We start from the raw sequence: 22,906 nt of genomic DNA on the forward strand, positions 1-22,906 counted from the left end.
CTTTTTTTTTGGCCTTTAATGCCTTCCTCAGTGCCTTGCGTATAGTAGGTACGCAGTGCTTGTTAAATTGAATGAACCAGGCATAGAGCAATAGAGTTGCTATTAATGGGAGAAATTTATGTTGTTTAAAATAAGGTCTTAAACCCAAGTACCTTTTTAAAAACCACATTGAGAGGCAAGAGATGTAGAGCTGTGGGAGAGTGTGTGGAGAGAAACAGTAAAATCAAAATCTTTCCTTGCATAGGAGGGAGTCTAAGAGTCTGAAGTTCTCAGAACTTACCATGTTGGAAAGTCAGGAAAGCACATGTGCTCAAATGGAGTGAGAAGACATATCTGTTTGTATTATAGGAATACTGTTTTCTGTTTTACCCTGGATTTTGCTCTTGTGTATATTGTTTCTTGATATATTTGTACAGTTGTTTGCATCCCTACTTAACAGTTGACAGTCTGACATCTGGGTAAAGATCAGCCCTCATTTGTTAACCAGGGGATTGAGAGAGATAATTAAGAGTCCTTCTAAGTCTGTGATTCTATTGTTTTGAGGAAACCAGACCCCGTTAGCAAGTACTTAATGGTACCCTATTAGGCACAAGAATTTTCATCAGTTTGGCTTATTTGCTGCCAGTTTGTTCTTTATAAATGGAGTATGTATTAAAAGTGGGTACTTGAGTTGCCTACAAGGGTATTTTGGTTGCAAGCTCATAATGTGAAAATACACTTTGATTTTAGATTAGCTATATTGTCAGGAAGTTTGAGTTTATAGAATTTTTTCCAGAGTTATTTTTGGAGATTCAGAATTTTAAGCTGGCACTGTGTCTTGGCAGTTAACTCTTTTCTGATCAGGGGTTCTGGGTAAACTGGAAAAGTATTTCTTCCTCTCTATAATAATTTATTGCTAATGGGTCATAGTACATGAGCAGCATATTCCAGCAGGCATCAGGAAGAAACAGCAAGGGACAAAAATTCTTTTTTTCTGGTTCTTAAACATGTTCTTTGTTTTAAATAATGTCAAGTATTGAAAATTAAATATAAAAAATAAGTATGCCCCCCAAATAAGTATTACAAGAAATAACATAACAGTGCAAACCCCAAAATACAAATAAAAGGAGGTAAGTGTCTCCCCTGCTCTTCATATTCTAACTCTCACTCTTCTGCCCAGCTTTAGCCAGTTCAGACTGGGTAGCTCTTTTGGACCTGATAAATCACCCTAATTCTTAATTTTTTTTCCCTCACAGAAAGTGTGACAACTCCTTTATATTGGTTTTTATTTTTTGCATATGTCTGCTTCCTAGCAGTATAGCTCTCCTCTGCATCACTTTGAGAGTCTTCCTCTTGCACCAAGACTGCCCTTCATAAACTGTTCATGAAGTCCTTACCTTTTTTCCTTGCTGAGAATCAGATTTTCCCTCCCTTTAGTGGGTATAAACAGAAGCAACATTCCCATGTTTTTTTCGTGTGTAGGTGACATCCAACAGTTAATTAAGAAACTTAGCTTGCTTCTCAATACTTAACACCCAGTTCTTCCATGGCAGAGCTTGCAGGGCTCACTGCAAAGGTCCCACTGTCTAGTTATGTTTTTAGTGAGAACCGGGTATCTCTTTCTTCCCCATCTTATGTTTTATCTTGTCACAAGATTTTCTCAGATAGATTTGATTATAATAAGTATTTATAAAAATTCTAATGCTTCTACCTTAAGTTAGATTATATAGCTGTTTGATGTTATGGGTGATACTGTGAATTTGTGATGTGCACGGCTTCAGATGTCATAATTTTTCCCCCCCACTTTCTAGGAAGTAACAGCTAGCAGTCGCCACTATGTTGACAGGCTATTTGACCCTGATCCCCAGAAAGTTCTACAAGGTGTCATGTAAGTAGTATGTATTTAAGAGTCTATCAAAAAGTCTTGTTTGTTTCATGTTTGAATCTGTCAAGTATTATAATTCTGAAAATGCAGGGTTGTAACTTTTTTCTTCTGTTTTGGAAAGACCCCTTGACATTCATGATTTTAATATGGTACTATAAAGAATTGTCTGTTGGATAGTTAACTGACATGGTTAGCTTCATTTTTTGTAGAATACTTGTTTTACATTTTAAAAAATGTTTACTTTGGAGAATGCTTTTGTGACTTCGATATCCAGCAAAAGCAAGAGAGTAAAATTGATTATCTTTGATAATCGGAAAGGGGGTGGGAGAATAGGTCAACAGGATTTTGGGCTTCTTGTTTTGCTTTGTTTTTGGTTAACTCATTGACTGTCTTTAAGGTTTGAATTTCCTAGTGATGTTCTAAATACAAGAATTTAGAAAGCAGTCATTAGAAAATTTAAATAATAAATAATTTTTTTCTCACATTTTAAATAAACTCTTGATAACCTAAATACCCTTCTTTTCTCCACAATTGCCTCATGTTTAATGAGAGGAAATATTTTTAAGCAACATACCCGAGGTGATTATTCTTAAAAAAAAGTGGGACAAGTGCGATAAGATTGCAAATGATTGAAAGATGAATTCTCTCTCCTAAGAGCAGATTTTCATGCTCTTATCACATTACTTGTAAGAAAGAAGGTCTAGCCTAAGGCGACTGACTCATAGGGTTGGGAAACACGGAGCACCCACAGGGCTGAGCTGTGTCCTGGGGAAGGAGGACCCAAAAAAGGTCAGGATGAGATATTTGGGATAGCAGTGAGGGCACAAATGAGTCCCTTTCTTCTTAACCCTGTTAGTGTTATCAGCAAGATAACATCTTTAGTTTAACTCTTGCTCAACCATGGCAAGGCTAGGATGCGGCCCACTTCCAAAAAAAAAAAAAAAAAGCTCTATAGCAGGGTCTTTCTTGAGAGTGTGTATTTGTAAAGTAGAGGCAAGATAAGTAAGGCTGCTTGACTCTTCAAATTGAGCTAGTAGGGAAGGTGAGGAGCTGGATGGAGATCCACCTGGGAAACTCGACACCTTCTCTTCACATCTTCTCAGTTTACAGAAACAGGAGATGATATTTCTTGTTTTCTCATTATGTTAACTTTGCCTTTGTCCCCTTAACTGGGAGACTATAATGATTTAATCAGCGCCTTTAAGTCTAGTTTGATTAATACCAGGAAAAGTGGTATTAAATCTGTCTCTTAAATAAATCAGTTTGGGTTGTACCTACACACACAAATTAGTGGAAGAGATAGGTTTAATTTGACATTCTTTCTTGGACAGGCAGACACTCCCCCACACAAAGCTAGACACAGCTTCGTATATTGCTAATCCTAGATATCACTTAAGATTCCTCAATAAATAGTTCCGCTGGAAATGTCAGACTCATTAAGTATTCAGTAAATGATATAAGATGATGTTATTGTTGTTGTTGTTTTCATTACTACTGCTTCTGTGGCAGTTTAGGAGAAAAGCTAAATTTCTTAGTCAAGGATTCTGCGTGAAAGACTTGTATCTTGAGTCATATCTGATGTGAGTAGCTGATTCAAGTGTTGTCACTGTTAGAAATTTCTCATTTACCAAAAAACACTGTAGCTTTTTTAAAGGTGATTAAATATCAAATAAGGCATAAAAAACACTGGGAAGGGTTTCCCTGGTGGCGCAGTGGTTGAGAGTCCGCCTGTCGATACAGGGGACACGGGTTCGTGCCCCGGTCCGGGAAGATCCCACATGCCGCGGAGGGGCTGGGCCCGTGAGCCATGGCCGTTGAGCCTGCACGTCCAGAGCCTGTGCTCTGCAATGGGAGAGGCCACAACAGTAAGAGGCCCGCGTACTGCAAAAAAAAAAAAAAAAAAAAACACTGGGAAGAATGTATTATTTCAAACTAGCTATGGTGTAGTTTGATAGACTTAGTGCCTCTTAAAAAATTATCAAGTCTAAGACACTTAGCTGTCAGCTAAGAAGATAAGAAAGGTTTGTGTGGAGGGATAGTGGAGTGGAAAGAGCATGGGCTTTCAAGTTGGACAACGGTAGGTTGGATACCTGGTTCTGATACTTCCTAGTAGAGTCCTTTCCTAGTACAGTGCTTGGGCAGGTTATTTGATTTCTTTGAGCGTCAACTTTATCATCTGTAAAGAGAGAGTAATACTGCCCATGTTGCCAAGTGATTAAGAATTAAGACAGAAATATAACATTCAGTGCCTGGTATGTTGTGGATACCCACAAATTGGTACTTAAATGGTTAGTAGTTATTGACTCTAATTTAAAACAACTTCAAAAATGAGGTGATTCTTTTCAAAGAAGAGAAAGAAAAACTAAAAAAATGTCAAAGAGATAAAACAGTTCCCACCGAAGGAGAAGAACAGGGAGAGGAGCTAGAATTCTTGATTCAGACAAGAAAATCTGAGTGATAACACGTTCCAGTAAATGTGATTGCTACTTAAAATACTAAAATCTATTTAGAGTTTGAAACGGACAGATCACCCAAAATCTTTTCACTTGATGGCCTTCTGGGGGCGTGTGTAGTATGATTTGATAAAGCTTTCTTTACTGCAGAGAGAAAAAATTATCCTTTCTGACTTAATTCTTTCCTGAATTTTGTTACTGTCTGAAGATTAATTGTACGTAGTCAATTGAATGGAAAATGAGTTAAATTTTTAACATTTACTTTTAAGTAACCTTGTCTAATACAAGAATAATACAATATTGATAGAGGAAAGGGGGGAGCCAAAATGATGTTTAGGAAAAGAGAATTGACCAATTCTTTTCTTTTATTTAATACACATTACACAGCCACCGTTGAGTCAGTCATACAGAGACCATTACTAGACCAAAAGAGGCAGGTAGAAGGAAGGTGGCCACAGAGTGTAAACAACCAAAGGTAGCCTTCTGGTTTTAGGGAAGGAAAAGACAGAGGCTGAAGTAACCAGCTTTGAATCCAAAATATCTAATTCGAAGGACATAAAAAAGAATTGATGACTAGCTTTAGCTATGAGACAACCAGAGCTCTATCAATTTTCTAGCAATATTAGTCTGATTTTTCACTAGCAGGAAAAACAAAATCGAAGAAATTAAAGATGAATAATAACTTTTCATCAAGGCCTCTAACTAATCTACTCAGCTGAGTTAGAGCCATAGCCCTATGCATAAATATAGGGAACTTCTTTGTAGATAACCCATGTTGTGAAGGACTGTTTTACCTAGTCAGTGAGTATGCCTTTGAAGAATACTATTAAACATCAGAACTGCTTAAGTTTAATTGTTAAAGAATGAGGAGTTATCCTAGAGACAACTTTTTTGTTTATAGTACAATATTTAGCATAAATTTGAATGGTCCTATTATACTAAAGGTTTGAAAACAGAATTAGGTCCTGAAAAGCAAGGTTTCAAATGTGTAACTGAGCAGTTAATGGAGTAAGATAGGAGTCAGATATGAGCAGAGAGAACAGGGCAATCAGCTGTGTAGGTCATAAACTACAGCCTTTGCAGCTACAACAGAGAGTAGGTACATCAGATAAACTATACCGTATTGCAAATTTTCAGCTTCCTCTAGTGTGGTGATCTGCGTGTGACTTTAAAAAAACAATTACAGGATGTTTTTGGTGAAGTTACTCTGGTATTAGCTCAACCATGTTAAATTTCATAGTTGCAGAAGAATAACTGTTGAAATGTTTTTGTAGACCTTGAGTTAAAGCTGCTTAAATATTGTGCTTTTTTTTTTTAACATACCTAAATTAGAGCACCTGAATCTGGTTTTGACGTTAGTGATTCTCTGTGAAAAAAATAAACAGATATCCCCATGTGGCCTTACATTGATATTCCCTATGTTGAAAGGCAAAAGATGATATAAGCAAATGTGGCTGGCTTTGTAGTTTCAAAGTTGAATCAAACTAGAAAACTAGATTGGCTCTTTCTGGTAAACTAAGGCAGGCAGTTGTGGATACTGTAGAATTGTGTGGTTTTCACCAAGTATCAATTTTTAAAAAGTGTCTTCTGAAGTATTTTAATATACTGATGAAATAAGTTCATTTTGGTAATGGTTTTAGTACTTCATTCTCTGGTTCCAAGCAAATATGTACCTCTGGTTTCAGTAGAATATAGGCACTTTCCATTTTCTTGCATGTCCTAAAGATATGAGCTCCCATAAAATGAAGCCTCTGGCTTTTGGAAATTTTAAATTAAGGATAAGTTTTAGGCTAATTCAAAAGAAATGTCCTGTTAGTTACTTTCAGAAGTGTTACAGGTAAACATAAGTGAAGATGACCTTAATACCAAATGAAATGGAGTGATTCTGAGAGTTACTTGTTTAAAACTTTGTATTCTGAGACAGGTTAGTCTGGTTAAAAGGGTAGCAAGATTTTCCAGAAATTGTTAGATCAGATTGACATAGTTTTGTGTACAGATATATAAGCTGTTTATATATGTATGTGATACTAACTTTGAACATCAAAAATAGCTGAATATTTGTATGCATATCTGTATATATATCTTTTCATATTTATAAGCCACTTAACTGTATGCTTCCATATTCATAATGTTCTAACACATTTCTGATGTTCTTTGGAATGATTACATACATTAAAAATATTTATTAATGTACTGTAAAAATATTTTACATTTATTAGTGCAGTTATTACATTGCACTTTTCATTTTTGGAGAATGTAAGGTGATTTGTAATCACCTGATAACTCTGATAAAACAGAGTTAAGTACAACTCCTAAACTAGTGTTTATAAAAATTGGAACTGTATCTGACGCTACCCTACATTCCAGAAATCTACACCTCAGGGTAATTTGTTGATAAGAATGAACTAAATTACTGTCAATTCTCAGTTCTGTTCAATTTATACATATAGTAGGTGCACAATAATTGCCTAAGTTGACTTGAAATGCAGTTCACTGTAAATCTCTCAAGTACCTGCTGAATCAAAGCCTTATGTTAAAAGTAACTTTAGTTTGAATAATAGATCATCATTATCCACTTCTTTTAAAATTGGCAATTCACATATGATGATGGTGATTTTGATTGGAATATGAATAATCTCATTCCTTAACCATGCTGGATATTAGAAACTTATTGTACTTGGATGTTTGGATGTTACATTTTCCAAAAAGAACATCATAATAATTATTACAGGGTCAGAGCAGTGATTAAGTTTGTAATTTTCCAAGTCCAAATAATTTTGTTAAGTTGTTTACCCTGTTGCCTTATTATAGCTACCCACAAATACATATTTCTTCCTTATGTCTTATGAAAAGTGAGTTTTCATAAGTAGGTCAGGCGTTAGACTGTACTTTTCCATATCTACTGTACTTTTTCGCTACTTCCAATTAGACCAAGAATGAATGTGTAGTATTCCAAATAAGAGCTGCTTCAGGTAAGTGAAGAGTCATACTGGTTCAAAATGAAAATGACATCATAGATCTTTAGCTTCTGGCCCCAGCCTTCAATGACTTTAAAGATAATTTTCTATTTTTAGATGATAATTAGGTTTTCAGTTAAAATTTATGCTGTCTTGACTGTTTAGGAATAATATGCTCATACCTGATTGACTTAGACTTTGTTTCTCCAACAGGTCTACGTTCCAATTATTATTTTTTTTACTTTTCCTACTATTTTAATGACAAAGTGTGGTGTTTACTTTCCCTCTTGGTTTTGATCACAAATCATAATACTCTGATTTAGACATATGCTGTAGTAGGCACTGCACATCTCGTTTTTATATTCAAGACCTTTTTCTCTACCACACTAAAAATTAAACTCCTTCAGAGCAAAGAAAGGAAGTAGAAAGGTTAACCTCCATGTAAAAGTGGGTGCATTTTGAGTCCATTTATTACTGGGCAAATTTAAGGTTCTAGCTAGATTTTAGCTGAAAATGTTCTCTGCCAAATGCATTTTTGTAACATCTTAATATCGACTCCTCTATTCCCATCCTCAAGGAGTAGACTATCCCCAAGGCTTACATTTTAGCTTTTCTACCCAGATATTCTTATCTCATCTCAAAGATAATTCAGTATGTATAAATTCAAGATAGATCCTTGTCTTGCTAAGGGATTTATTATCCAAACTTCCTAGTGTTCTCTGCACCCAGGCACCCAGACTTGAAGTAGTCGCTCAAGACATGTCACATATCACATTTCCTGTACCTGTCAAACCTATCAAATCATCTTGTTAACTGCTTCCTTAAAATGTCCTCTCTATTAATGGTTCCTATGCTGCTACTTAGTCTCATATAACCAGATACCTGGATGGATTGAGTAATTTTTTAAACAAACATTTATTGAGTGCCTATCAGGTGCTAGGTAGGCATTGTGCTAGTATGGGAGTATATAAGAGTGAATAATTAGTCACTGCTCTGGGAGATCCAAAAGTCTAATGCAGGAGTCAGATAACTAAAGAGACAGTTCACTGTAGTTTGATTAGTGAATACTGTGATAATGATAAGCACAGAGGGTCTTGGGACCACAGAGGAAGGGCATCAGCCGTTTAGTTGCCTCTCTTGACTCTAGAATTATCTGTATTCCAGTCCATTCCACATTCAGCTTATCTTCCATTGTCATTGCTTCCTTCATGTCCTTTTTCTGATCAAAAACATGATTTCTCCTTAATCCATCCCCCTTTAGTTTGTCTCTTCTCCCTTTCACTTTTCTAACTTTGTTCCATGCTTAATGTTCCACCTTAAAAGGAACCTTCTTTTCAATCTTGGCTCCTGGGACTGCCCCAGAAGTGTGCCATATCCATTTCCAGTATGGTTCCTTTTGCCCTCCTCATCCACTTATTCAAATCCTAGCCATTTTCTAAGGTCCATCTTAGTTCCTACCATTGCTTCAAAACCTGTGAAGCTTGTCTTATCATCTACTTTTCTCAGCCCTATAAGCACACTATTTATAATATACACTGCCTTACATTGTTAGTGTTATTTTTTTCTTCTCAAAAAGATTGTAAACTCTTCAGATCAGACATCTCATTATGTGATGCTTTTGTATCCTTCATAGAGCCTAGCACAGTGCTGAGCTCAAAAAGTAATTGTTGAATTTCAGTAGTATGTTAGTAGGGCATTCCACCCCCTCCAACATTAAGGATTGATGGACATGAGATTGAGATTATATATTTCTTTGATCTACTGGGAAAAGGATGTCTTTGCCTAAAAGATATGCTTTTATTTTGCATAAAAATGTAAATTGAAAGACAGGAGGAAAAAGGAAATTCATTTACTAAATTCTTTTGTCTTTTCTCTGAATGCCTGATATCACTGGAGGTAATGGAAAAAACACTTGGCATAAGGGACATGGGTTGAGACTGGCTCTGTCATTTATTGTGGAGCTCTGAGAAGAGCCCAAACCCAAGTCTTAGCTTCCTCATCTGTAAAATGGGGTTAATATTACTCAAGATTGTGGTGAAGATTAAATAATGGGTATGGAATGCTTTGTGAACTTCAAAGCAATGTGTAAACCCTGCCTAGTTTTGTTGTGCTCCCATCTTGATAGTTGTGAGTTTGTATTTTACAAAAATACGGATTTCTATATGGTATGTTTTGTGATCCATTGATAGTAACTTCTCTGATATTTCCAGGTCAGACTGGTTTCTTGCCTCTGAAGAGGAGACAGACTTCTTTCCTAAAAAAGTAATGAGTATGTTATGATACAGGCCACTAGGAGGGATACCTAACCCAGACTTGGGAGTTGTCAGGGCATGCTTCCTGGAGGATGACACTGACATAGAAGCTCAGACCTGAAAGATGAGTAAAATTGGCTAGGGAATGATATAAGGGAGGGAATAATAAGGAAATGAAAGAGAGAGAAAATAGCTACACTCTGGGAACTGAAAGAAGCTTCATTTGGCTGGCTCTGAAATTGAATCTTACCCTGTACTTAGATCTGCTAAAAATGAGTATATGTATTCATTATTGTCTCTTTCGATTTTGTCTCTTTCGATTTTAACTCTTTCATAGAAATGATCTTCTGGTACAACTGAATAGAATTTATTTGCAGGGCGTTAACGTCTCTTCCTTGTCTAGTATAGATATATTTTACTTATTAGAGCCAGAGCAAGAATTGCTTTCTTTAGACATTGGTCCATTTTATTAATTGTGTTCTCTTTAGCCTGCGATTACTCTATAACTACCAGCTGCCTCCTTCGTGTCCTTTTTGCAAACTATTAGGAGAACTGGAAAGTTGGTTTTGGAGTTTTTGTTTGCTTTTGTCTATAAAAACATTTACTCTGGCATGGTTTGAGGTATTTGGGTTGTGTTTATAAGGTGGGGACACCTCATTTCTGCTTCATTTAGGAAGAATGGGGAGAAATCTGAGAAAATGTTAGGGTTGGGAATTCCAGAATAGAGAGAACCTCCAGAATGGCACCTGGCATAAATAAACCCTCAGTAGATAGATAGCTACTGGACAAATGAATGTACTGTGTTGATATAGGCAGAACACATTAAGAGAAAAGAAGATGAAAGAAGATGACAGACTGCTAGGTTAGGGTCTATAAGCTGACAATTGGGAAGCAGGTCTCTAAGAAAACAGCAGACATCCATAAGGAGGCAGGAGCTTAGATATACAATTTATCATCAACTATGCTTTGCTCAGGGAAGCTTCAGTATCACATAATTTTACAATCATGTATCAGAACTTGGTTAAAACCTTAGTAAACTTCATTCAGCTTAGTCCTCATAAACAAAAAATACTCCTGCTGATCCCCTATAAACCATATGGAAGATCTGAGGGATATTTACAGAGAGAGAGGTAAGGACCTGAAAAATAGACCACCCTCAAGCACTGAGCTGAAGGAAGAAGACTAACAGGTACAGTGTTTGGCTCAAGACTTGTGAAAATGCTATTAAAAAACTTGTGGGGAGAACCAGCTTTCAGCAGACCATTACGTCATAGCAGCATTTTTCTGTAATAATTGAAGATGGTAATTAAGGAGAGGGGTATTATAATTATTGTTACCAGGGTTTTCAATGCCAGTGAAATTGGTTGGTACTGGAAACACAAGCTGACGATAACATTTAGTCACTGATTTTCTTAATAACTCCCCCCCCGCCCCCACTTTCTACTCTGTTTTTCTATAAGATCATGGTTTGCCAGTTACAGAACTTTTTCAGAATTGTAACTTTCACGGTCAGCAAAAAAATTCCTGTATACTGTAGAGCTCTGCTGCCTAAAAGAGAAGTCAAAGAGATCTCAGTAAGTAATTAGGGGAATGTATTTTGGAATATGAAAAAAAGATAATTTATAATGTTTCAATATGTAAGTGCTTAGGGGTGACCATGTTAGAAAACTTAATGAGGTATGAATGCAAGAGCAGAAACTATGGACTGATGTAGGTATGGTATTGATGACCCATATACCATGAGTGCCACTGATCTGATTTTCCAAAGTGAAATAACTTTTAATGAAAAGTATAGTCTCGAGCAGAAGCAAGAAGAACTACAATCCTGCCGCCTGTGGAACAAAAACCACATTCACAGGAAGATAGACAAGATGAAAAGACAGAGAGCTATGTACCAGATGAAGGAAAAAGATAAAACCCCAGAAAAACAACTAAAGGAAGTGGAGATAGGCAAAAGGATTCAGAATAATGATAGTGAAGATGATCCAGGACCTCAGAAAAAGAATGGAGGCAAAGATCGAGAAGATGCAAGAAATGTTTAACAAAGACCTAGAAGAATTAAAGAGCAAACACACAGAAATAAACAATACAATAACTGAAATGAAAACTACACTAGAAGAAATCAATAGCAGAATAACTGAGGCAGAAGAACGGATAAGTGACCTGAAAGAATGGTGAAATTCACTGCTGAGGAGCAGAGTAAAGGAAAAAGAATGAAAAGAAATGAAGACAGCCTAAGAGACCTCTGGGACAACATTAAATGCAACAGCATTCGCATTACAGGGGTCCCAGAAGAAGAGAGGGAGAAAGGACCCGAGAAAATATTTGAAGAGATTATAGGCAAAAACTTCCTTAACATGGGAAAGGAAATAGCCACCCAAGTCCAGGAAGTGCAGAGAGTCCCATACAGGATAAACCCAAGGAGAAACATGCCGAGACACATAGTAATCAAATTGGCAAAAATTAAAGACAAAGAAAAAGTATTGAAAGCAGCAAGAGAAAAATGACAAATAACATACAAGGGAACTCCCATAAGGTTAACAGCTGATTTCTCAGCAGAAACTCTACAAGCCAGAAGGGAGTGGCATGACATATTTAAAGTGATGAGAGGGAAGAAACTACAACCAAGATTACTCTACCTGGCAAGGATCTCATTCAGATTCCATGGAGAAATCAAAAGCTTTACAGACAAGCAAAAGCTGAGAGAATCCAGCACCACCAAACCAGCCCTACAACAAATGCTAAAGGAACTTCTCTGAGTGGGAAACACAAGAGAAGAAAAGGACCTACAAAAAACAAACCCAAAACAGTTAAGAAAATGGTAATAGGGACATACAAATCGATAATTACCTTAAACGTGAATGGATTAAATGCTCCAACCAAAAGACACAGGCTCGCTGAATGGATACAAAAACAAGACCCATATATATGCTGTCTACAAGAGACCCACTTCAGACCTAGGGACACATACAGACTGAAAGTGAGGGGATGGAAAAAGATATTCCATGCAAATGGAAATCAAAAGAAAGCTGAAGTAGCAATACTCATATCAGATAAAATAGACTTTAAAATAATGTTACAATGCACAAGGAAGGACAGTACATAATGATCAAGGGATCAATCCAAGGAGAAGATATAACAATTATAAATATATATATGCACCCAACATAGGAGCACCTCAATACATAAGGCAACTGCTAGCAGCTATAAAAGAGGAAATCGACAGTAACACAGTAATAGTGGGGGACTTTAACACCTCACTTACACCAATGGACAGGGCATCCAAAATGAAAATAAATAACGAAACAGAAGCTTTAAATGACTCAATAGACCAGATAGATTTATTTGATATTTATAGGAGATTCCATCCAAAACAGCAGATTACACTTTATTCTCAAGTGCGCATGGAACATTCTCCAGGATAGATCACACCTTGGGTCACAAATTAAGCCTCAGTAAATTTAAGAAAATTGAAATCATATCAAGCATCTTTTCTTACCACAACACTATGAGATTAGAAATCAGTTACAGGGAAAAAAACCATCAAAAACAAAAACACATGGAGGCTAAACAACATGTTACTAAATAACCAAGAGATCACTGAAGAAATCAAAGAGGAAATCAAAAAATACCTAGAGACAAATGACAATGAAAACACGACAATCCGGGCTTCCCTGGTGGCGCAGTGGTTGAGAGTCCGCCTGCCGATGCAGGGGACACGGGTTCGTGCCCCGGTCTGGGAGGATCCCACATGCCGCGGAGCGGCTGGGCCCGTGAGCCATGGCCGCTGAGCCTGCGCGTCCAGAGCCTGTCCTCCGCAGCGGGAGAGGCCGCAACAGTGAGAGGCCCGCGTAACGAATAAAAAAAAAAAAAAAAAAAAAAAACACGACAATCCAAAACCTATGGGATGCAGCAACAGCAGTTCTAAAAAGGAAGTTTATAGCTATACAATCCTACCTCAAGAAACAACAAACATCTCAAACAATCTAACCTTACACCTAAAAGAACTAGAGAAAGAAGAACAAACAAAACCCAAAGTTAGTAGAAGAAAAGAAATCATAAAGAACAAAGCAGAAATAAATGAAATAGAAACAAAGAAAACAGTAGCAAAGATTAGTAAAACTAAAAGCTGGTTCTTTGAGAAGATAAACAAAATTGATAAACCATTAGCCGGACTCATCAAGAAAAAGAGGGAGAAGGCTCAAATCAATAAAATTAGAAATGAAAAAGGAGAAGTTACAATGGACACCACAGAAATACAAAGCATCCTAAGAGACTACTACAAGCAACTCTATGCCAGTAAAATGGACAACCTGGAAGAAATGGACAAATTCTTAGAAAGGTATAACCTTCTAAGACTGAACCAGGAAGAAATAGAAAAATATGAACAGACCAATCACAAGTAATGAAATTGAAACTGTGATTAAAAATCTTCCAACACAGAAAAGTCCAGGACCAGATGGCTTCGCAGGTGAATTCTATCAAACATTTAGAGAAGCACTTAACACCCATCCTTCTCAAACTCTTGCAAAAAATTGCAGAGGAAGGAACACTCCCAAACTCATTCTATGAGGCCACCATCACCCTGATACCAAAACCAGACAAAGATATTACAAAAACAGAAAATTACAGACCAATATCACTCATGAATATAGATGCAAAAATCCTCAACAAAATACTTGCAAACAGAATCCAAGAACACATTAAAAGGATCATACACCATGATCAAGTGGGATATATCCCAGGGATGCAAGGATTCTTCAGTATATGCAAATCAATCAGTGTGGTACACCATATTAACAAATTGAAGAAGAAAACCCATATGATCATCTCAATAGATGCAGAGAAAGCTTTTGACAAAATTCAACACCCATTTATGATAAAAACTCTCCAGAAAGTGGGCATAGAGGGAACCTACCTCAACATAATAAAGGCCATATATATGACAAACCCACAGCAAACATCATTCTCAATGGTGAAGAACTGAAAGCATTTCCTCTAAAACCAGGAACAAGACAAGGATGTCCACTCTCCCCACTATTATTCAACATAGTTTTGGAAGTCCTAGCCATGGCAATCAGAGAAGAAAAAGAAATAAAAGGACTCCAAATTGGAAAAGAAGAAGTAAAACTGTCACTGTTTCCAGATGACATGATACTATACATAGAGAATCCTAAAGATGCCACCAGAAAACTACTAGAGCTAATGAATTTGGTAAACTTGCAGGATACAAAATTAATGCACAGAAATCTCTTGCATTCCTGTACACTGATGATGAAAAATCTGAAAGAGAAATTAAGGAAACACTCCCTTTTACCATTGCAACAAAAAGAATGAAATACCTAGGAATAAACCTGCCTAGGGAGACAAAAGACCTGTATGCAGAAAACTATAAGACACTGATGAAAGAAATTAAAGATGATACAAACAGATGGAGAGATATACCATGTTCTTGGATTGGAAGAATGAATATTGTGGAAATGAATGTACTACCCAAAGCAATCTACTGATTGAGTGCAATCGCTATCAAATTACCAGTGGCATTTTTACAGAACTAGAACAAAAAATCTTAAAATTTGTATGGAGACACAAAAGACCCCAAATAGCCAAAGCGGTCTTGAGGGGAAAAAATGGAGCTGGAGGAATCAGACTCCCTGACTTCAGACTATACTACGAATCTACAGTAATCAAGACAATATGGTACTGGCACAAAAGCAGAAATATAGATCAATGGAACAGGATAGAAAGCCCAGAGATAAACCCATGCACATATGGTCAACTAATCTATGACAAAGGAGGCAAGGATATACAGTGGAGAAAAGACAGTCTCTTCAATAAGTGGTGCTCGGAGAACTGGACGGCTACATGTAAAAGAATGAAATTAGAACACTCCCTAACACCATACACAAAAATAAACTCAAAACGGTTTAGAGACCTTAATGTGAGGCCAGAGACTATAAAACTCTTAGAGGAAAACATAGGAAGAACACTCTTTGACATAAATCACAGCAAGATCTTTTTTGATCCACCTCCTAGAGTAATGGAAATAAAAACAAAAATAAACAAATGGGACCTAATGAAACTTAAAAGTTTTTGCACAGCAAAGGAAACTACAAACAAGATGAAAAGACAGCCCTCAGAATGGGAGAAAATATTTGCAAACGAATCAGCGGACAAAGGATTAATCTCCAAAATATATAAACTCGTGCAGCTCAATATTAAAAAACAAACAACCCAATCCAAAAATGGGCAGAAGACCTAAATAGACATTTCTCCAGAGAAGACATACAGATGGCCAAGAAGCACATGAAAAGCTGCTCAACATCACTAGTTATTAGAGAAATGCAAATCAAAACCACAATGAGGTATCACCTCACACCAGTTAGATTGGGCATCGTCAGAAAATCTACAAACAACAAATGCTGGAGAGGGTGTGGAGAAAAGGGAATCCTCTTGCACTGTTGGTCGGAATGTAAATTGATACAGCCACTATGGAGAACAGTATGGAGGTTCCTTAAAAAACTAAAAATAGAACTACCATATGACCCAGCAATCCCACTACTGGGCATATACCCAGAGAAAACCATAATTCAAAAAGACACATGCACCCCAATGTTCATTGCAGCACTATTTACAGTAGCCAGGACATGGAAGCAACCTAAATGCCCATCATCAGATGAATGGATAAAGAAGATGTGGTACATGTATACAATGGACTATTACTCAGCCATAAAAAGGAACGAAATCGGGTCATTTGTAGAGACGTGGATGGATCTAGAGACTGTCATACAGAGTGAGGTAAGTCAGAAAGAGAAAAACAAATATTGTATATTAACGTGTATATGTGGAAACTAGAAAATGGTACAGATGAACCAGTTTGCAGGGCAGATGTTGAGACACAGATGCAGAGAGCAAACGTATGGACACCAAGGGGGGAAAGTGGAGTGGGGGGTGGTGGTGGTGGGATGAATTGGGAGATTGGGATTGCCATATATACACTAATATGTATAAAATGGATAACTAATAAGAACCTGCTGTACAAAAAAATAAAACAAAATTCAAAAAAAAAGTATAGTCTCCTTTTTATTTACAAGGCAGGTACAGTACTGAAAAATATGATTTTCTTTAGGATTGTGCAAAAAAGGCTTTCTATTTTAAAACTATGGCCAGAAATTTCTAGACTCCCTCTTAAACTTCTGAAATGCCCATGGAGTCTCTGATGCCTTCTTCCATACTTTGAGAATCACAATGTTCTAATGTTCTATATTAAGATAGCACTACTGACCAATTAGCGTAAGTTTTTTTAATTAAACATTTTATTAGTACTGGGCTTATTTTGAGCTATTTGTATTTTCTCTGCCTGTCTTTTGGGAACAACCATGTGTTTGTGAACCAACTGGTCATTGATATTCTTTTTATGGAATAGAGTGTTACTCCTGGTGAAATAAAGATCTGAGTGTAGCTAGAATAAAAAATACTGGTGAATATATGGGAAATATAAAAGATTTTTTCTTATTTTTAAAATCTCCTTAAAAGATAAGTGGCTTTTAAATGAAAAATAGTACAATATAGGGAATTCCCTGGTGGTCCAGTGGTTAGGGCTCCGTGCTTCTACTGCAGAGGGCATGGGTTCAACCCCTGGTGGGGAAACTAAGATCCCACAGATCTCACAGCACAGCCAAAAAAAAAAAAAGTACAGTATATTACGTTGTTTCTAACTAATTTAAAAATAAAACTATGACAGCAGCTCAAAGAATGGATGGGAAGATGGAAGTAGATGCTTTCAAGGCTCTTAAAATACACATGAAATGGGACAATATCCCTTGAAGATTGACTGTGTTAAGTTAAAAGATGCATATTGTAAATTGTAAAGCAACCACTGAAAAACAACAAAACAAAACCCAGAGAGGTACAGCTAATAAGACAATAAAGGAGATAAAATGGAATCAGAAATATTCAGTCCAGAGAATTCAGGAAAAAAGGAAAGTCATTGTCCCTGAAACAAGATCAGATCTGTTCTGTCGGCTGGCTGCTTTTACTCCCTACTCCCAGAGCTGTGCGTGAGAAGATGGCCTATATTTCTTTTTATTCAAAGGATTGGTAGCCTTTTTGAAGAACTCAACTTTCTTTGTATTGGAAGTCTTTTGCCAATACTCAAAATGTCTCTCATTCCCCCCTCCCCCCACCTTGCTACTCTCCTATTTTACAGCCCCAGGTTTATAAGGTACCTATCTCTGTCCCTTCTCTTTGGCACTCCAGGTGGAAAAGCGTCAGTGTTTTCACTTTGTCCCTAACTTCTGTACTTGCCAATCCAAGATGTTGCATAATAAAGATAAAGTGGGATGCATTGATCTTTTATTTTTCTGTGATGTCTCAACATACCTTACCCTTTCTCTTTCCCCTGAATTCAGAGACATGAAAAATGCTGTAATTGGAAACAACAAGCAGAAAGCCAACCTCATTGTTCTAGGAGCTGTTCCAAGGTAAGTTTGCTGTCATCCCCTTTTCTGCTATTCATACTAAATTTTGAATGTATTTCTCATTCTCAACCATAAGACCTATCTTTTTTCTGTATTGTCTGTTCTTATTTTTTTTTAATAAATGCTTTGAAGTATATGAAGCATCTCTTTAAAAAAAATTAAGGTACCAGGGAATGGAATATGAAACAAATGTATTAATACTTCTTAGAGGTTCAGGAAGATCATTGACCCTGCAATAAAAGGATGTGTTGTGTAGATAAGCAGTGTACACCAGCCTGAATCTTCCCTGTCTCCTTTGCACTCTGGCAGTTTTTGTATGATTGGATAATAATTTATTAGGATTCGCAAAACCTTTTTTGAGTTTAAAAAAAATTCTTGGTTTTTTAACCCTGCTTTTTTAATTTCTCGAATTTGCTGGTTTTTAAGTTAACATAGAAAGTTTGATTTCTTCTGATGAAGCTAATAAGCTTCCTTTTGGTAGACAGTGACAGTTGTATAACTTCCTCTTTGCCTTTGCTACCCAGAACTAAGTTTTATGTGCAATTGCTGTAAGTTTTTCATTCAGAATTTTTTAATGTTTTGGTTTTTTCTCTTTCTTCTTTTCTATCTTTTAATATAGGATTAATGGTTTTATTGTTTTTGACATGATCGACCTTTGGTCACTATAAAGCTGTCAGCAGCCTTTCTTAGGGAATTAGTGCTCAGTATATATAAATATGCTTTAGAGAACATGAAGGTTCTACATTAGAACATAAAGGAGATGGTCATAAGTGGTGGATGGTTAGAATTTGGGGAGTATTTATTTGTCAGGCTGGCCTGGAGTAGAAATAGGATCTTCTGATCTCCCAAATAGGAGGACTGGAGAAAGAAGAGAGCTTCCCTTGCTTGAAGAGCAGCACAAGGACTCTGAATATTCCCTCTAGGCTAGATCTCTGTGATCTCTGAACTGCAGTATTGGGTATTCAAGGTCCTTAAGATCCGGCAGCACTTGGCTTTGGGAGTCTTCATATCCTGGAGTGGCAGATAACGTGGACTGTGGTGCTGCTGTTTCCACAGAGATCACTTGTGGACAACTTTCAGATTCACAGTTCTGATAAACTAAGATTATATGATAGTTCTGTTGCTCAAAATGAAGAAAATCTCTTTAGATCCACCCCCACTCGATATTCCATTATTAAAGTAACAGCTTGTATAAAAATATGACCATTTCCTAGCCCTCCATAAGCTCACCAACCATATTTTCAGTGTGTGGGATGTATTGGTAGCCTTTTTCTGTAACATTACTTTTAGCTAATGTTTACTTTTAAGTTTTTTAGTCTCTTCTGTTTATTAAGTTTTTTCTTTTTAGATTATTGTACTTGCTTCAGCAAGAAACCTCAAGCACAGAGTTGAAAACCGAATGTGCAGTGGTATTGGGAAGTCTTGCTATGGGTACTGAAAACAATGTTAAGTCTCTACTCGATTGCCATATTATCCCTGCCTTACTGCAAGGTATGTAAAGAAGTCATTTTTATACAAGTAAAAATTAAAATCAGTTTGCAGAGTTTCAAATATGAGTTGAAAGGATGATTCTCAAATCTGTTTTCTATTAATAGGACTACTGTCCCCAGACCTGAAGTTCATTGAAGCTTGCCTCCGATGCCTGCGCACCATCTTCACCAGTCCCGTTACTCCAGAGGAACTACTGTATACAGTGAGTTTTATGTGTTTTTGAATCATCAGTTACATTTTACTAACAGCGCACTTCTAATTTATTGGGTTGACCAAAAAGTGCCTTCAGTTTTTAAGTAAAAATGAAAGACACATTTTTCGTTTTCACCAAGAACTTCATTGAACAGCGTATTCACCCTTTTGTTCCACTACCTTCTGCCGTTTTTCAGGCAACTTCATAATTCCATCTTCCCAAAACTTTTTATCTTTTTGAGCAAAGAACTGGTCCAGGTGCCTTTTACTGTCTTTCAGGGAATTGAAATTTTTTCCATTAAGAGAATTTTGTAAAGACCTAAATAAATGGAAATCTGAACGTGCAATGTCTGGTGAATACGGCCGATGAATCAGAGCTTCCCAGCCAAGCTGTAACAGTTTTCGCCTGGTCATCAAAGAAACATGCGGTCTTGCGTTATCCTGATGGAAGATTGTGCATTTTCTGTTGACTAATTCTGGACACTTTTCGTCTAGTCCTGCTTTCAGTTGATCTAACTGGGAGCAGTACTTGTTGGAATCAATTGTTTGGTTTTCCGGAAGGAGCTCATAATAGAGGACTCCCTTCCAATCCCACCATATGGACAACATCACCTTCTTTGGATGAAGACCGGCCTTTGGTGTGGTTGGTGGTGGTTCATTTTGCTTGCCCCATGATCTCTTCCATTCCACGTCATTGCACAGTATCCGCTTTTCATTGCCCACCACAAATTGTTTTAAAAACGGAACTTTTTCATTATGTTTCAGTAGAGAACCGCATGTGGAAATACGGTCAAGAAGGTTTTTTATCCTTAACTTATGTGGAACCCAAACATCAAAGCGGTGAACATAACCAAGCTGGTGCAGATGATTTTCAAGGCATGATTTGGATATTTTGAGTATGTTGGCTACCTCCCACGTGGTATAACGTTTATCGTTCTCAACTAATGTCTTGATTCAATCGCTGTCAACTGTTGTACCCGACCATGGAGTATCGTCCAGCAAGAAATCTCCAGCACAGAACTTCACAAACCATTTTTGACATGTTCAGTCACAGCATCTTCTCCATACACTGCACAAATCTTTTTTTGCGTTTCAGTTGCATTTTTACCTTTCTTGAAATAATAAAGCATAATATGCCGGAAATGTTGCCTTTTTTCTTCCATCTTCAATATTATAATGGCTACACAAAAATTCACCAATTTTGATAAGTCTTTTTTTAAATGCACACTGATATGACAGCTGTCACATACAATCTAACAAAATTGTTTTCAATAAAGTTAAAGACAGCGAAGTGCTACTGGAGCCATCTTAACGGAAAAAAACGAACGAACCTTTTGGCCAACCCATATTTAGCATCTCGAAACTGATCTTAACCGTGATAACTGTGTTGTAGAAAAGTCTCAAGAAGTGTTTGAAGTCTTGCTAATTTGCAAATATCAAACGTTCTAGGCTTTGTAAAGAAGTGAAAGATCGTCTCAGATCTTGAGGAATTTGTAAGCTGTTTTTTTCTTTTGGTTTTTGTAAAAAGACCCTTCTTAATTTCCTAATAGGTACAAATTAAGGAGTATATTTAATGCACTCACTATAGGTTAAATCCAGTAGAATAGGCTTTGTAGAGAAGGTAGAATTCGACCTGGTCTTGAATAATGGATAAGATTTCAAGAAGTGGAGAGAAAAGAAGCTGTTCTCGGAAACATCTGTGTAAGAGAGAATATGCAGGACAGTGGACAGAATAGTCTAACGCAGGAAGAGAATCCGTGTTCATTTCGGCTGGAGAGGTGAACCAGAAGCAACTTGTTAGAGGCTTACTTAACCAGGCTAGAATCAGAGTATGTGTGAGAGAATCTAAAGATCTTTAGAGTCATTCAGTGGTTTTCAAAAACTTAAGGGAGTATTAGGGGGTGTTTTTATCTGTTGATTACTTGGGACTTTCTTAATAAAAATTATCCAGACTAGTATTTTTCAAACTCTTATCCACAGTCCACAGTAAGAATGACACTTTCCACTGCCATACTGTGTGTGGGGGGCGGAACGGGGAGGGGGTGAGGGGTGGTGGAACATCCTGAGATAGTCTTCACAAAACAGTTCCATAATAAATGTGGTGCCTTCTGATTTCTGTTCTATCCTTTTTCATTAAAAAAAAATGCTGGTTGTGATTCTCTGAGCTGACACACAGAATGTCAGAGTTTCAAAGTGGACACATAATGAATCAGAGATCTTGTCCAGAATCATGTTTTACAAGTATTTCAAGAATATAAGCAGTCAAGAGGCACAGGCAAAGCAGGCAGGGAGAGGGAACATGCCACGTGCCTCCATAGTTTGTTTTTCCTACATTAGGCCCTTGTTCCTCTGGCTTGTAATGATGCATAAGGTCTGTGAGGTTTGTGGGTCACCTCACACAGCAGGGAGGCTCTAAATTATGAAACATCTCAATTTTATACCTCAGGGATTTGTGCAGCATTCTTCAGGGAGCCGTGCCTCATAAATCCAAAGACTGTTTACTACACTGGTTCTCAAACTTGAGCATGCACCAGAATTACCTGGAGAGCTCACTAAACACAGAATCCTGGACTCTACCTACAGAGTTTCTGATTCAGTGAGTGTGGGGTAGGGCCTGAGAATATGCATTTCTAACAAGTTTCCCAGTAACTTGAGATGCTACTGGTCCACGGACCACTCTTTGAGAACCCCTGGTTAACTGTAAGCACTTCTAAAATGTGGACATCCTCCTCAAAACATTCCACATAGAAGGGCTCTCCATCTGTTTTCCTGAAAGTCCAATTGTCATGTTTACAAAGAAATTAAACCAATCACCCATCTTCTTTACCCTATAAGTTTCTCCCCAACCCCCGGCCCAGTAATGGGGGAGAAATTGATCCTGGTTAACTGATTTAGCTCCTTCCTCCTCCCTCTCTAAACTGATTTCATGACCCACTAATGGATTGTGGTGCATAATTTGGAGAACACTAGTCTACACAAACTTAACTTCTTTACATAAGAAAAATTAAGACTCAGGGACATTAACGTGACTTTCACACAGAGAATACCTAAATTGTGAAATAATTTTATCCCTCAGAGACGGTGGAGAATCCATGAAAAGTGTTAGGTGGGACAATGACAGAGAGTAGTATTTAGGTGTAACTGACTGACATCTGTGAGTTGGATTGTGTAGAGGCCAGCTACCATGGCAACTCAGGCACTAAACTAAAGACAGCAC

At 37.2% G+C, this 22,906-nt stretch overlaps 1 protein-coding gene across 7 annotated transcripts in view; it reads left to right on the forward strand.

The window, feature by feature from the left end:
• Positions 1–22,906, forward strand: part of ARMC8 (armadillo repeat containing 8) — a 106,527-nt gene that overhangs the window by 19,266 nt on the left and 64,355 nt on the right. For 4 of the 7 annotated variants that reach the window (XM_032629533.1, XM_032629532.1, XM_032629534.1 and 1 more), the window contains exons 2-5: positions 1,791–1,867; positions 17,938–18,009; positions 19,355–19,497; positions 19,602–19,699. In XM_032629533.1, the coding sequence (XP_032485424.1) occupies positions 1,791–1,867; positions 17,938–18,009; positions 19,355–19,497; positions 19,602–19,699 (390 nt within the window). The remainder of the gene's footprint in view (positions 1–1,790; positions 1,868–17,937; positions 18,010–19,354; positions 19,498–19,601; positions 19,700–22,906) is intronic. The other 3 variants (XM_032629535.1, XM_032629537.1, XM_032629539.1) reach the window with 2 other exon arrangements.

This window comes from Phocoena sinus, chromosome 4 (assembly GCF_008692025.1).
Source record: "Phocoena sinus isolate mPhoSin1 chromosome 4, mPhoSin1.pri, whole genome shotgun sequence".
Classification (NCBI taxonomy): Eukaryota; Metazoa; Chordata; class Mammalia; order Artiodactyla; family Phocoenidae; genus Phocoena; species Phocoena sinus.